General features: G+C 43.1%; 1 protein-coding gene across 2 annotated transcripts in view; it reads left to right on the top strand.

The window, feature by feature from the left end:
• Positions 1 to 1582: 1582 nt before the first annotated feature.
• The window catches only part of LOC120927622 (3 beta-hydroxysteroid dehydrogenase type 7-like), a 46919-nt gene continuing 31651 nt past the window's right edge, over positions 1583 to 16850 (top strand). Inside the window, exons 1-3 of one of the 2 annotated variants that reach the window (XM_040338420.1) lie at positions 1583 to 1671; positions 6542 to 6720; positions 11725 to 11880. In XM_040338420.1, the coding sequence (XP_040194354.1) occupies positions 6573 to 6720; positions 11725 to 11880 (304 nt within the window). In that variant the 5' untranslated portion in view covers positions 1583 to 1671; positions 6542 to 6572. Of the gene's footprint in view, positions 1672 to 5182; positions 5327 to 6541; positions 6721 to 11724; positions 11881 to 16850 lie in introns of those variants that run through there. The other variant, XM_040338421.1, reaches the window with a different exon arrangement.

The raw sequence follows: 16850 nt of genomic DNA, 5'->3' as shown, positions 1-16850 counted from the left end.
GTGATGAATCAGGTGGGTCCCGGGCGCTTCCATCTTCACCTGGTCTTCCTTCTGGGTTCTGTGCCTTTGGTCACTTGCCTTGGCCGGGCTGCGTTCATGTCATTCCCATACATTTATTTATTATTTATAAAAGGCCCCACCAAAATCCTCAGCACCAGGCCCATGATGTTCTTAATCTGGCCCTGATAACTGGCAGGGATCTATTTTTACGTGGGGGTTTGTGGTTGCTAGGGGGCATCTTATGTTGCTGAGGGGTCAATTGGTGCTGGGAGGGATCTACTGTATAAGTCTTTTACAAAAACGAGGCTTGCAAATATCTTTTTAGAGTGATCTTCAGGCTGGTCACGTGACTGGTCAGTTTTGCAGTGCTTTCAAGCGCTTTTAACTGAAATTCATTTGAATAAGCAGGGCGTTTTGGAAGCGCTATTTACAGCACTCCCAACCCGTCCCAAAGATGTTGCTTGCGGGACTTTTTCTAACGTCCTGCAAGTGTACCACCCCAGTGTGAAAGCACCCATTGTAGAGAATGGGAGGTAGTTTTCAGGTGCTTTTCAAAGGCTATTTCTAGCTCTAAACTGCCTGGAAACTGCCTCAGTGTGAAAGAGGTCTGGAGGGCAGAGGAGGGATTTGGGATCTTACAGACCCCAGATCTCTTCATAAAGAGTACCTGTCACATGCCTATTGCTGTCACAAGGGATGTTTATATTCCTTGTGCAAGCAATAAAAGTGATAAAAAAAAGATTAAAGTGAGAGTGTAAGAATAAAAATAAATAAATAAAAAAAAATTTAAAGTCCCCCTTCCTCCCATGCTTGCGGGCAAAGCATGCATCGGTCTCGCACGCACGCAAACAGCGATCATCCCACACATGTGAGGTATCACCATGAACATCAGATCATGGGCAGTAATTCTAGCACCAAACCTCCTGTTTAAATCTAAAGTAGTAACCTCTAAAGGTTTTAAAAGCCCTGGTTCACAGTGATGCGATTTGGCATGCATTTTGACAAATCAAAATCGGAGGCAATTGTCGGCAATGGCAGTTTCCGAATCGGTGTGGCACTGCATAGATTCCCAAAAGTAGTTTCTGTACCATTTTTGGCGATTTGGGGGTGCGATTTCCATTGACATCTGTGCAGAAACCCGCACAGATGCCTCTGAAATCACACAATTTCATTCCCGCAGTCAGTGTGAACCAGGGCTAAAGTTTCACCTATGGATAGTAACATTTACACTTTATCGCTGTTGCACGGATGTGCGAAATTTTAAAGAGTGTTTGGCATCTATTTACACTGCCTAACATCATCTTTTATATTTTACCAAAAATGTGGGTTATGTATTTTTGTTTTTTTGCATTAAAATTCAAAAGGTGTTTGGGGGTTCTAACTTATTTTCTAGCACAAATTACTGATTTTTACATGTAAACAAAAGTGCCTTAAAAAGGCTGGGGGCTGAAGTGGCTAAACACAGGAAGTTTGCACTGAGGTTAATAAAATAAAAGCAGATCAATCCACCTTCCTCGTGTTTCCTCATAAAGCCACTCCTGCTGTTTTATTTTCTTTAGCTGACTGGAGATTTTATAAACTCAATTTTCAGGTTTCTCAAGTTTTTTTAGCAGATCTAACCAGGTCATGTGTATGTGTCTGCCCTGCATAGCAAAAGGTGGCTTGGCTAAGGTAAGGCAAACATCAACTCCGATCATATACAAATTTCTAATAATTTGTCTCTGTGTGAAAGTGTTTGTGTGTACACACATAACGTGTTTGTGTGTATGCTTATTGTGAGCAGGAGGTAGGTAGCGGATATAATGCTCCCTGGGGTGAGCAACCTTTGCAGGCGCAGATACTAATCCAATAATATAGTGACAAACAGTGGTGTGTTTATTTGTGCTATTTGTAGGCTATATTCAGGGGCTGTACAGAAAATAAACACTTCAAATGGGAGAGGGGAAACAATTAGTTTCCCATCAATATGGGAATGAGACAGAATCAAGTAATAAAGTTAATTAATAATAAACAAAAAAAATTATAATATAGATTGTTATTATAGGATTGGTTAATAAGGCAATAAGATGATTGGTTAGTAAATAAGCATGAGCCCTTGGTTAGTTGTTAAGCCTGGAGAGCCTATAAATACAAGTGGACGTCCTGAAACCGTTAGCAGAGCGGCGGTGACATCTCAGAAGACACGCCCTTCCTCCCTCCCTCCCTTTGTCGTAGCTCTATGTTGTGTGGTTGTTTATGTCCCTTCCTAGGAAGGGGATATTTGTTTGTAAGTTTATGGTATATAGTTTGAGCTGTAATGGCTAAACTAATTTATGGAAATAAGTAAGAGTATTGGCAAGTAATGTTTTGGTGATAATACGTTTATTATAAATACCAACAATGAAAGAGCTACGGCCAATTATTACTAACAAATAAAATATTTTATCAAAATGATAATTTCTGGTTTCACAGTATTTATTTATGGAAGGTTAAAAGATTTCTGTATCCATTCCCATAAATAGTTCTGAAACAAATCCCCAGCCATGTCTCGGTGCTATCTACACAGTAGTAGTCCTAACTAACACGAAGTCCAAGCCTACCGCTTGTCAGCCGCCACATACACATTGCAGCTTTCACCGACCTAGGGGCAAATCACACTAGATGCATGTTTTCAGTATAGAAAACAGTAGGTAACTACAATAATGCACAGAAAACAATAGTTATCTGTGTATCATTTTCAGACCAGAACACTGTGTTCCAGAGCAGTGTGTAGTTATATGAATGAAGTGTCACAGTGTACTGTACAAATAAAGTTTGTTTTATAATTAAAAAAATTCTATCTGATAAAACCTGAATCACACTGCCCCTGCCGCACTGTTCTTCAGCTCAAATCGCTGCAAAACAGTATGAACGAGCCCTTCCCTCTAACAGGAATGACTCGAGTGTGTGTATGCGTGTATATATATATATATATATATTTATTATATTGCCAAAAGAATTGGGACGCCTGCCTTTACATGCACATGAAATTTGATGGCATCCCAGTTTTAGTCCGTAGGTTTCAATATTGAGTTGGCCCGGCCTTTGCAGCTATAACAGCTTCAACTCTTCTGGAAAGGCTGTCCACAAGGTTTAGGAGTGTGTCTATGGGAATGTTTGACCATTCTTCCAGAAGGGCATTTGTGAGGTCAGGCACTAATGTAGACGAGAAGGCCTGGCTCTCAGTCTCCCCTCTAATTCACCCCAAAGATGTTCTATCGGGTTGAGGTCAGGCCAATAAAGTTCCTCCACCTCAAACTTGCTTATCCATGTCTTTATGGATCTTGCTTTGTGCACTGGTGCGGAGTCATGTTGGAACAGGAAGAGGCAATCCCCAAACTGTTCCCACAAAGCTGGGAGCATGAAATTGTCCAAAATATCTTGGTATGCTGATGCCTTAAGAGCTCTCTTCACTGGAACTAAGGGCCCAGGGCCAAGCCCAACCCCTGAAAAACAACCTCACACCATAATCCCCCCTCCACCAAATGATTTGAACCAGTGCACAAAGCAAAGTCATGAGCGATTTTGAGGTGGAGGAACTTTACTAGCCTGAACCTTCTGACCTCAACCTCATAGAATACCTTTGGGATAAATTAGAGTGGAGACTGCTAGCCAGGCCTTCTTGTCCAACATCAGCCACACATGCACTTCTGGAAGAATGATCAAACATTCCCATAGACACACTCCTAAACCTTGTGGACAGCCTTCCCAGAAGAGTTGAAACTGTTATAGCTGCACAGGGTGAGCCAACTCAATGTTGAACCCTACGGACTAAGACTGGGATGTCACTAAATTTCATGTGCGTGTAAAGGCAGGCGTCCCAATACTTTTGGCAATATAGTGTATCTAGCTATCTATATTGTGTATAAATATATCCATCTTATCTATATATTGTATACATGTATGCAGTGTATATGTGTATATAGTTTGTGTAAAGGTATGTATTTATATCTAGTATTGATAAGCGAATCAAGCAAATCTGAACAATTAGAAAAACTGAGATCCCTAAATGTAAGCGCCTAAACCCTATTGAAGTCTATGGAGATTAATCTTTTTCTCTTTTCTGGACTTTTTTCAAGGCTGTTTTGCCAAAGTGGCTTGGGTTGCTGAGCACTGCCAAGGGGAACATAAATTAATGTATAGTGCTACCCCTGTAGGAGCCGCTGAAAAGTGGAGTGTTCTCTGTTCTTCGCCTCGACCTTATCAAGATCTTCAGCCCCTTTGACCCACCAGGTTCAGGATACAAATATATAAAACACAGTAAATCACGAAAAGTAATACTTGGTACACAACAGTAGTGCCATATCAAGGAACAGACACCAAACCAATTAGTAAATACAAACTTAATATTTTGTTACTTAATATGGTTGGTAACAAGGCAAGCACAAAGTGAACTGGCAATGGTAGTAACACAATTCATCATACAAAGTGACAGTAAGGTCTAGGCATAAGATGACATTTAAAGTGCAGATCAGCATAAACAGTAGCAATGCCACCTGAAGTGCAGCAGTGAGCAGTAGTAAAACTTGATTTACCAAACACAGAACAATACTGCCTGAGTGCATTAATGATGGCTATGCTACTAGGCCTAGACCGACTGGGTGTGCGCTTGAAATGGTGTTATGAGTAAGCACGTGTGATTTGTGTGAAACACATCAACTGTATTCCTATTCCTGTTTTTTTTCTGGCATGCTGACCATAAAGAACTTCTAAGATTCTGACTCCACTGGGTTGTGCCACCATCTTTTTTTTTCCTTCAAGGGTAAAAGGTAACACGGGAACTTGTTGTTCTGCTTGTCAGCTATTGTTCTTCTGACAGCTATTGTTGGGGCCCTTTTAAGAGTGTTGGTGCGCTTAATTATGGTCTTCTTAAACCTGCGTGCAGTAAAAGTGTGGTATAGGTGCAGCTCAGCTTGACACGGAACAATTAAGATGCAGGGCAGAGATGGTGACAGTTCAGTATGACTGTGGCACAGAGTTGGTGTTGGTGCAGTATACATCTGGTAAAGGTGTGATATAGATTTGGTGCGCTAGATATCCTGCTCTCAGTAGATCAGTTCTGCTAACAATGACACAATCGGGCAGACAGTTCTCTTACTAATTCCCTACAGGTTACTGCAGTTGCTTGTGGTAGAAGGGCCATTCCCTCGGTTTCCTCCTGAAGCTTCTGTTGTGGTGAACTCTACGGTTTCCCTGTGGCAGCTGTGGAAAAGAGCAATGAGGCAGCACTGCTCCTGACATCTGTTTCTAGTCTCAGGCTCGAGTCTCACTGGCCTGGCCTCCTGCTGACAGACGAGTACACCTAACAGTAAGCATGCATCAACTCCTCCACCGGGGTATGGTAACAAAAATAAATAAATGCCAAAACAATCTATAAAAAATACAACAAACTTTATTGGGCACAGAAAGTATCAAAATAGATGAATATAAAAACCTACCATTACCAATAATAAAAAAAAAAAAAGTTGTCTTTTCAGTTATACAATCTGTACACCAACTACTTTACAAAGTGTAATTTCTTTAGTGTTGTCGCATGAAAAGATATAATAAAATTATTTACAAAAATGTAATGGGTGTACTCACTTTTGTGAGAAACTGTACTTGCCTATCTGCTGCAATATTGGTCTGATGCTGCAGCTGTTCCCTGCTGGCTTTAAGCCAGAGAACTGAGTGATCACATGACCATTGATCATTCAGCTTTTAGTTCACTCTAAACAGAGAGCAGTGACTGTCTGCTCTGCCCCTGCAGTGCTCCCTGGAGTACCAGGCAGGAGAGGGGGTGGTAGTGGCTGGCTCAGGCTCTCTGTGGTGTGCTGAGGCTGAGCCAGCTGCCGATAAGGCATCTGAGTGAATCCGATGCTTCCAGAATCTGGAGGGGCTCTGTGATGTCAGCTGACAGTGAGCTTTAGCCCGCTGTGGGCTGATTCTGGGTCACAGGAGTGTGGCAATAAGTGTACTCCAGTAACCAGAAGGAGAAGTATAATCAAAAGAGCTTTGGACATGCTTCTCTTTTAAAAAATGTTACCCCAAAATTTCATGTTCCTAATATGTGTGTGTTGTACCATGTATTTAAAAAGTAACTTGCTCTCTTTGTATGGCTTCCTTTGTGTGAAATCCCTAGTGATCCTGCAAGTCCCCCTGCTTTCATATTTCAAACTGACCATGCTAGGCTTCAGAGCACATCTATCCCAGCATGGTCAGTTTTCTGTCTGTGCTGGGAGAACAGCCTGTCCTCCAATGATCAGACTTGTGCTGACATGCCCACCTGCATAGCCATTTACTGGGAAGACCAGTATACTGCTTTTTCTCCACCCCCAGCTTTCCAAGCCCCTTATGCAGCTGAGAACAGAGGTTAGGTGATCATCTTATATATATATATATATATATATATATATATATATATATATATATATATATATACACAAACGTTTTGCCCTCCATTTCTATTTTAAACTGAATGGGTTGTTTTTACAAGGTGAGGGTTTACATGTACTTTAAGTTAATATCTCTGTTACTTTTTCAGATTCTAATTAAAGAGTCATTATTCTGCGAATATGGCGAAGGATCTGGTTTACCTGGTGACTGGGGGTTCTGGGTTCATTGGTGAACATATTGTAAAATTTCTACACAAAGAAGAATACGTGAAGGAAGTGAAGATTTTTAATATGAATAAAGGTGGATTTATTGAAGATTTAAAAGGAGGTATTTATTATTATTATTATTATTATTATTATTATTATTATTATTATTATTATTTTTATTATACCTGGGTGTGAACTTTACCAACTCTCTGAAAAGTGTTCCTCTGTGGAGTTGCTTTTTAAGTTGCCCATAGATAATATTTTTTCTCAGCCAGCGGGCCATATAATAAAAAGCAAAATGGATTCCCCCATCCACACAAGCGAGGTGGATGGAAGACTCCTCCCCACTGCGCCTTTGTATCCTGACTGCGGGAGTACTCTAATGAACAAGTCTACCCCTTATCTGTGAGCATGCATAATAATAGCTGAGGACTGCATTCCATATGTAACTTTAATACACTTTGTGCATCCCTGAAATGTCGGGATATATACTGTGTGTATATATAGTTGGTAAATTGGATTTTGAAAAGGATGGGTGAAAGGAAACTGATAACATAAAAGGATCTAAACAACACACAAAGGAACACAATGTCGGGATTCATGGATTTAATGCCAAACTATTAGAATAAAGTAAAATCTGGTCCCAAAATATAGTAATAAACGCAAAGGTGGTCCCAAAGATATTATTTCGCACACATTATTAGAATTCTGATGCCTTCAGATTTCAGATATTTTGCCTCGCTCATCCTTGCCCTTATGGACCTTGCTTTGTGCACTGGTCCAAATCATTTGGAGGAGGGTTCTTTTTCAGGGGTTGGGCTTGGATTCTTGGTTTCAGTGAAGGGGACTCTTAAGGCATCAGCATAACAAGACATTCTGGACAATATCATGCTCCTCAAAGAGCTGAGTGACATCATCACAGCACAGAGGGGTTCTGTAAATGCACATGCGTGGCTTAGTGTACATTACCACACTGACCAGTGCGGACAAAAGACATTGTGTTGCCTGGGACCAAGAATAAAATGCTGCCCCCCTCCCAAAGGAAATCACGCCCACAAAAGGCCCCCATATTCATTATTTTATATCATGATAACTAAAGGGGATCGGTCATGGCTCTATACATGTATAAAAGGAGTATAAAGAGGACCTGTCATGGCTCTATACATGTATAAAGGAGTATAAAGAGGACCTGTCATGGCTCTATACATGTATATAGAGGACCTGTCATGGCTCTTTACATGTAAAGGAATATAAAGAGGACCTGTCATGGCTCTATACATGTATATAGGAGTATAAGGCTGCATTCACACCTAGGCGTACAAAATCGCGGCGTTTTGTTCCGCGGATTGCGGCGTTTTGTACCGCGATTTGTGGCGACAAAACGCAGCGATTGTGAATGCAGCCTCACCCCCTCTATGGAGATGGTTCACATCTCCTATGCCGAACGCCGAAAGCCGCCTGAAAAAAAGGTCCGGGACTTATTTTTTCGGGCGGCAGGCGTACGGCGTTCGGCGTTCGGCGTGGAGATGTGAACCATCTCCATAGAGGGCAATGTGTTTTCATCCCTCCAGCGTCTCGGGGGTCCTGCGGCGTCACACTACAGGCGACAAAACGCCTAGGTGTGAATGGGGGCTAAAGAGTACTTGTCATGGCTCTATACATGTATAAAGGAGTATAACGAGGGCCTGTCATGGCTCCATAGATGTATAAAGAGTATTCAGGAGTATAAAGGGACCTGTGAATTGCCGGCGGCCACAATGTCTTTTAATCAAACTAATTAATGTACGCTAATTGTGTTTTTTTGGTACCAAAAATATGTAGAAGAATACATATTGGCCTAAACTGATGAAGAAATTATAATTTTTTTTTATAAATTTTGGGGATATTTATTATAGCAAAAAGTAGGGTTCCCCTTCAAGATTCTGTGCACACCAGTCGCCCCCGCAAATCGGATCATCTTGATCCGACTTCTGGTGCGACCTCTATTCAAATCAATGGACTCCCATAGGGAACCATTGATTTTGAATAGAAACAGAAAAACGCGGCTGAAAACTAGCGCGGCAAAACGTGCATTGAATTCAATGCAAAACGCGGGAAAAATCGCGGGAAAAACGCCGCTTTTTTCCTGGCGTCTGTACTAGCTTTACAGCCCGTTTTTTAAAACGTCCATGGAAATTAAGCCTAACTTGTTGTCAGTGACATTCCTCTGCTTCAGCTTCCCCTGTAAAGAATGCAGAGGGAGGGGCTGAGATAACCCTCTGACATCAGCTGACCAGCAGAGGAATGGCATGTGAACGCTGTGAGATAAGGAATTTACAATTGGGTTTTACAAGAATGCACACCTAGGGATTCATGTACACTGCTGCTGGCAAACGTACACTTAGAAGCATTTTTTTCAGCTGTCCCTGAACTCTCCCCTATGTTCTCGGATCAGTACATGTACACAGGGTCGATAGTAGTTTCTAGGCAGTTTAGTTTAGAAGAATTTTTTAGAAAGCAAAAAAAAAAATGCATTCAGGACGGATGTTCGGGCATTTGAAACGCCAAATGCCTGTATCAGCTTGTAAACGCATTTAGCTGTGTTTCGTTTTACAGGTTTTTGTTTTATTTCTTACTATTTTGGAAAAAAAATGCTTCTAAACGCAAACGCGGCTAAACACGGAATGTAAACGTGCTAAAACGGACGCTATTAAACATCAGTTACTATCTGTTGAGTTAAATCGTCCATGAGAGGTTGTAAAACATCCCATGTACATTAAGCCTAAAGATCTTGATAATATAGAGGGGATGCAAGTTATTTTTTAAAGGCATTTCAAGTGACAGGAAAGAGCAGTAGGGGGAGGGGCTAAAGGAGATCCCTTTCACACACAGGCATTGGAACTGACAGGCAAGGAGGGAGGGGGAGAGACAGAGAGCAGACAGCGTGATGACAGAGGCACGCAGGCTGACCACGGTATCCTGGATCAGGAGCCCTAATTACCGTGGTCAGCAGAGACAGGGGGACACAGGAACAGGCAGGATCAGCCAGGTATTTTACATCATACAAAGGGACAAATGACATGACACAAGCACTGTGCTATTTAACATGCTTTAAAACAGGATATATATCTATATCTACCGTATTTATCGGCGTATAACACGCACAGGCGTATAACACGCACCCTAACTTCAAGAGGGAAGTTTCAGGGGAAAAACTTTCCACAGCCCCCAGTTTACCATCTATTTTCAGGGTAAAAAAGTGAGTGTTATACACCAAAAAATACAGTGTGTATATATATATATATATATATATATATATATATATATATATTTTTTTTTTTTTTAGGTTTACAAACACTTTAATCTGGTTAAAAAAAAAAGCACAAATCCATCTAGTTCAACCCACATTTACAAACTTGCTCTTGAAAACAGAGAATCTGAGTGCTGCTTTTTCCCATTTATGACTTATGCAAATGATTATGCAATGATTTATATAGGCCTCTTATGACGTCACAGTCCCAGCATGCTCCGGGTGGTGACGACATTACCCGGAGCATGCTGGGACTGTGACGTCATAAGAGGCCTATATAAATCATCGCACACCGCACACCCGGCATTACAGCGGGAGGGAGCGACGTGGCAACATCGGAAGAAGAAGGAAGAAGGCGACGAGGAAGAGCGGGCTGGCCGCTGCTAGTAAAAGAGCTGCAAGCAGATAGCAGCGGCCAGCCCTGAAGACGGCACCGGAGAGCGGGAGAAGACCCCCGAAGGCAGAAGAAGACCCCCGGAGAGCGGAGAAGACCCGCGGAGCTGGCTAATAAATTATTTTAAAAACCTGTGTTGTGTTTTTATTTTATTGACACTTTTCCTCACAGTGAATGGGTAGGGCTACGATGTACCCCATACTCATTCACGTAGGGTGGGGGGCCAGGACCTGGGGGCCCCCTTATTAAAGATTCCAATGAGCTCCCCCGCCCGCAGACCCCGACAACCAACGGCGTAGGTGCTCCCCTTAAAATCCATACCAGATTGAAGGGTCTGGTATCATCCTGGGGGGGAACCTCACGCAAAAATGTTTCTATTTTGCGCGGGGTTCCCCTTCAAGATTCTCTGCACACCAGTCGCCCCACAAGTCGGATCATCTTGATCCGACTTCTGGTGCGACCTCTATTCAAATCAATGGGCTCCCATAGGGAACCATTGATTTTGAATAGAGTAAGAAATGCAAGACGATGCTTACAGCTCTAAGGCCCCGTACACACGACCGAGGAACTCGACGTGCCAAACACATCGAGTTCCTCGTCGAGTTCAGTGTGGAAGCCGCCGAGGAACTCGGCGGGCCGACTTTTCCCATTGACTAACGAGAAAATAGAGAACATGTTCTCTTTTCGGCCCGACGAGTTCCTCGACGGGTTCCTCGCTGAAAAGTGTACACACAACAGAGTTTCTCGGCAGAATCCAGCTCCGACCGAGTTTCTGGCTGAATTCTGCCGAGAAACTCGGTCGTGTGTACGGGGCCTAACGCTGGAGCTTCAGAAATGCACTGGTCCTGGGTTTTTTGCAGCTTAGAAACGGCTCAGCCATCTACAGCTCAAAAACATCATGGGGGGCATGAGGCCATAGACTAACATGGAGAGCCGTTTTTAAGCTACAAAAAACGCTCAGAAAAGTGGCTGTAAAAACGTCCATGGAAATGAAGCCTTATTGCTGTGAGATAAGGTATTTACAATTGGAATTAAAAATAAGTAAAAAAAAAAAACAGATACATAGGGGATTATTTACTAAAGGCAAATCTACTTTGCACTACAAGTGCAAAGTTCACTTGAAATTGCACTGAAAGTGCACTTGGAAGTGCAGTCGCTGTAGATCCGAGGGGGACATGCAAGGAAAATAAAAAAACAGCATTTTAGCACATGATTGTATAATAAAATCAGCAGAGCTTCCCCTAATTTCAGATCTACCCCTCAGAACTACAGCAACTGCACTTCCAAGTGCACTTTCAGTTCAATTTCAAGTGCACTTTGCAAAGTGGATTTGCCTTTCGTAAATAACCCCCATAGTGCTGTAGCTCAGTGTTTTATCATCCTGACTTTACAACCATTTTAACTATGCAACCATGTTTGTATTTCTGTCTATTGCACTACAGGTTCTACCACTATTACCTTCATTAAAGGAAACATTACTGACTATAACCAAGTTCTGGAAGCTGTCAAAAACGTCCATGTTGTTATCCATACAGCTGCTCTTGTCGATTATTTGGATGAACGTCCCTTTGAGGAACTTGAGGCTATAAATGTTGGAGGTGAGTTTAAAGAAATAAAATCCTACACATGTTGCACCGCATTGGATGTAAATGTTCCATATACTGTAATTGTTGATCCTACATCATCAATATCAAGGTGGGGATAGGCCCTAGAAATTAAAAGCCTGATGATATACACATACTGTAGCTGTTGGCTTTTAATAATCAGACACTTACCTGTCCTGAAGTCCAGTGATGTCGACAACGCAGCTAATGTTTCCATCAGCTGTCCAGTGTTGCCGCCGCCATTGCGGGTATCTATTCCCCCTTCCCCCCTGAAAGGTGCCAATTGTGGCACTGGAGGGGGAAAGGAGACAAATGAGCGGAAGTTCCACATTTGGGTGGAACTTCACTTTAAGGCAGCTTGTTCATTTGAATAAACTGCCAAATGCACCAAAACTCAGCAAAAAAGATGCACGCAGCATGCCTTGGTGCGCTAATGCATCTTGCGCTGTGCTGCAACATATGTGTGTCATTTAGGGGGGTCATTTATAATGAATGGCACTGCATCAGAAAAGCAGCAAAAAATAGGAAAAGAATAGCCTACGCGTTTCACACTGTCTCAGTGCTTATTCATGGCTAACATGCAAATAAAACACACTTAAAATGTATATGATTCCTATATAGGAAGTGTAATTTATTTGCATATAAAAGGAATCATATACATTTTAAGTGTGTTTTATTTGCATGTTAGCCATGTATAAGCACTGAGACAGTGTGAAACGCGTAGGCTATTCTTTTTCCATTTTTTGCTGCTTTTCTGTGGTGCATTTTCTATTGATTTTACAAATAAAGACAACTCAATAGTTTTTTTTGGAGTGCGGCTGTCCATCCCTTTGAAGTTTCTACCATTCACAAGGTATAAGCATATGGAATAAATGTATGTACTCATTTATTCCATATGCTTATACCTTGTGCATGCCATATGTGTATATATATATATATATATATATATATATATATACCGCAGTACACTCATGTATAGTCGCACAGGACGTCACCGCGAGAGGAGGCGAGCCTGCCCGACTATACACGAGTGTACTGCACTCGGTATATGCCGGCGCAGTAGTTCAAACTCAGCGCGGGAAGCTGGGATCGAGCGGGGAGGACATCGCAGAAGGACGCCGGACCCGACGAGGAGGACACCACCGAAACCACAGACGGACACCGGACCCGACGAGGCCGCAAGACACCAAAACTGTAAGTACTAAAATGTTTTTTTTTACAGGAATGCGGGTCCACTTTAGGGTTGCGCGCTACCCCCCGGAGCGCGCAATACCACGATAAATACGGTATATATATATATATATATATATATAAGAAGGCCAGTATGGTGGCCTGAGTTTATGGGAGGAGCCCGGAGGGTATTTAAGCAGCCCACTCACACATGCTCTTTGTCGGTTCAGTGTGCAGTACTACACGTCACTGGGCCGACTCTTCCCAGCTCACCTCATGTCCGTGAGTCTGCGCATTCAATCGCATTCGACATCGCAAGCGCTTTGCGGCTTCTCCCTTCATGGTCTTCGCCGGTGGTTCCCGCTTACTGTCGCAGGTAGGATTCAAACCTTTTCGTATCTTGTGCAATCTTGCAATTCGTTATGCTTCCTATCCTGCATCCCTTTTGGGAAAAAATCTGCCTCTGAGTTATTGTTGCTCATGTTTCAACATCATTTGGCTCAGGCATAATACATTTGTAACTTCCTTCTGCCAAACATACGATTCATTTGTAAATCCATTTGGAGATTGACATGTGTTTGTATGGGTTCTTTGGCAGATTCTTCTGCACTTGATTAGCCTGGGGGGTAGGGTGGTTGGTAGGTGTTCGGTTTCAAAGCAAGGGGTAGCATACACTCTACAACCAATTCGTATCAGATTCGTTCAATACTCCTTACTATCAATTCGTATCGGATTTCATTTCATGCATTTTACAACCATTTTGTATCAGATACATTGCATACTTTCTACCGTTGTCATTCATTGTTTCCCCCCATGTCGTGTGTTTTAGTTCCCACAGCGGAACTTACGAATTGTTTGTACACGGTTCTTCTCTCTCATTTATTTACCAAAGTTATTGCCTGTGTGTCATGCATGGCGCCACAATACACTCTTGGGATGTGTTGCACATCCACTCCAGTCCAAAGCAAACCCAGTCGCACTTTACTGTCCCAGGTAGGATTCGTTAGCTTGTTTGTCATGTCAAATTTGTGGCCACTCATGGTGTCACCTGTACCGTATGTTTGGTCCCCGCAGTGGAGCTTACAAAGCATTGATACGCACTTCTCGTGTTCTATTTTCTACACCAAACCTCGTTGTTTTGCCCCATGCATGGCATCACGCTACACGTTCCCGACATGTTTCACTCCAGCCACAGTCCGCCGCAGACTCACTCGCATGGCCCACTGTCGCAAGTAAGATTTACACATGCTTTATGTCTTATCAATTTGCTACCATTCGTTCTCTCCCATATCGTTCATTAGTGGCCCCTGCGGAACCTACGATTCAAACAGGTGTTGTCCTTCTACCTTATACTGCTTGCTTAAGGTACAAACAAACCAGGTGTTTCTATCCTTTCTCAGTAACCCAATTCTTATTGATTGAGACCTTGCAACCATGCAAATCATCTCAGCAGTCTGATACCCTTGCTGAGACCCTTGCAACACATGACCCTTACAAAATGCAAAAAAAAAAAGAAACGCAAAAATGAAAAAAAATATATAGAAAAAATAAAAATAAAACAATTGCCGCCACGTAATCTCAGCCCAGCAACCTGACACCTGTTGAGACCGTTGCAACTACGCAAAATTCGTCTCCACAGCCTGACACCCTTGTTGAGACCCTTGCAAACGCAATACCGTCTCAGCAGCCCCACACTCATCGAGACTTGCAACCACACAAAATCGTCTCAGCAGTCTGACACCCTTGTTAAGACCCTTGCAACACATGACCCTTACAAATAAATAAATAAAAAAAAAAAAAAAAAACGCAAAAAAAAATATATAAAAAAAAAAAACGCAAAAAATAAATAAATAAAGTGCAGAAAAAAAAATAAAAACTGCCACCACACAATCTCAGCCCCACAACCTGACTCCTGTTGAGACCGTTGCAACGACGCAAAATTTGTCTCCGCAGCCTGACACCCTTGTTGAGACCCTTGCAAACGCAATACCGTTTTAGCAGCCCCACACTCATGGAGACTCTTGCAAGCACACAATTGTCTCAGCAGCCTGACACCCTTGTTAAGACCTTTGCAAACGCAATACCGTCTCAGCAGCCCCACACTCATGGAGACTCTTGCAAGCACACAAAATTGTCTCAGCAGCCTGACACCCTTGTTAAGACCCTTGCAACACATGACCCTTACAAAACGCAAAAAAAATAAATAAAAAAAAGCAAAAAGAAATATAAAAAGTGGAGAAAAAAAAGAAAAAAAAAATGAAAAATTGTCACCACACAATCTCGGCCCAGCAACCTGACACCTGTTGAGACCATTGCAACCATGCAAAATCGTCTCAGCAGCCTCACACCATTGTTGAGACCCATGCAAACGCAATACCATCTCAGCAGCCCTACACTCATCAAGACTCTTGCAACCACGCAATACCGTCTCAGCAGCCTCACACCATTGTTGAGACCCATGCAAAGGCAATACCATCTCAGCAGCCCTACACTCATCAAGACTCTTGCAACCACGCAATACCGTCTCAGCAGCCTCACACCATTGTTGAGACCCTTGCAAACGCAATACCGTCTCAGCAGCCCTACACTCATCAAGACTCTTGCAACCACGCAATACCGTCTCAGCAGCCTCACACCATAGTTCAGACCCTTGCAAATGCAATACCGTCTCAGCAGCCCCACACTCATCAAGACTCTTGCAACCACGCAATACCGTCTCAGCAGCCTCACACCATCGTTGAGACCCTTGCAAACGCAATACCGTCTCAGCAGCCCCACACTCATCGAGACCCTTGCAACCACACAATACCGTCTCAGCAGCCTCACACCATAGTTCAGACCCTTGCAAATGCAATACCGTCTCAGCAGCGCCACACTCATCGAGACCTTTTGCAACCACGCAATATCGTCTCAGCAAACCAGACTGAGACCCTTGCAACCACGCAATATCGTCTCAGCAGCCTCACACCATTGTTGAGACCCTTGCGAACGCAATACCGTCTCAGCAGCCCCACACTCATCGAGACCCTTGCAACCACGCAATACCGTCTCAGCAGCCTCACACCATAGTTCAGACCCTTGCAAATGCAATACCGTCTCAGCAGCCCCACACTCATCAAGACTCTTGCAACCACGCAATACCGTCTCAGCAGCCTCACACCATTGTTAAGACCCTTGCAACGCAATACCGTCTCAGCAGCGCCACACTTATCGAGACCTTTTGCAACCACGCAATATCGTCTCAGCAAACCAGACTGAGACCCTTGCAACCACGCAATATCGTCTCAGCAAACCAGACTGAGACCCTTGCAATGCCGTCTCAAAACAAACCTTAATACTCAAGGCCCCTGCAACCACACAATATCGTCCCAGCAACCTGACACTCACTGACACCCTTGCAACCGCACAATATTGTCTGCAGTAGTATAAAACACTTTGCGGCAGGCAACTACGTGCAAACCCGAATACAAACTAAACTTGCAAACACACCTCAGTGACAAACGATCAGCCACACAGACACACAGTGGCGCCCAGTTGGCCGTTCGTCTTCAGTGGCGCGCGGGCCGCTCATCTTTTCTCTGTGTTTTTTCCCTGCGGTTGGTTCAGGTTTTCATCCAGTACCAGCGAGTGCACGTTGGCCTGCGAGTGCACGTTGGCCTGCGAGTGCATGTATATCGTCTTGTTGAGCACCTGTGTATTGTCTTGATTTTCTCACACCAATGCAAGATCCAGTCCAAGTTCTCAAACTAGACCAAGCATCAGTAGCAGACTTAGCTATGTGGGACAACTTCCCC

The sequence above is a fragment of the Rana temporaria genome, chromosome 2, assembly GCF_905171775.1.
Source record: "Rana temporaria chromosome 2, aRanTem1.1, whole genome shotgun sequence".
In the NCBI taxonomy this organism is placed as follows: domain Eukaryota; kingdom Metazoa; phylum Chordata; class Amphibia; order Anura; family Ranidae; genus Rana; species Rana temporaria.
This window is presented reverse-complemented; position numbering and strand designations above follow the sequence as displayed.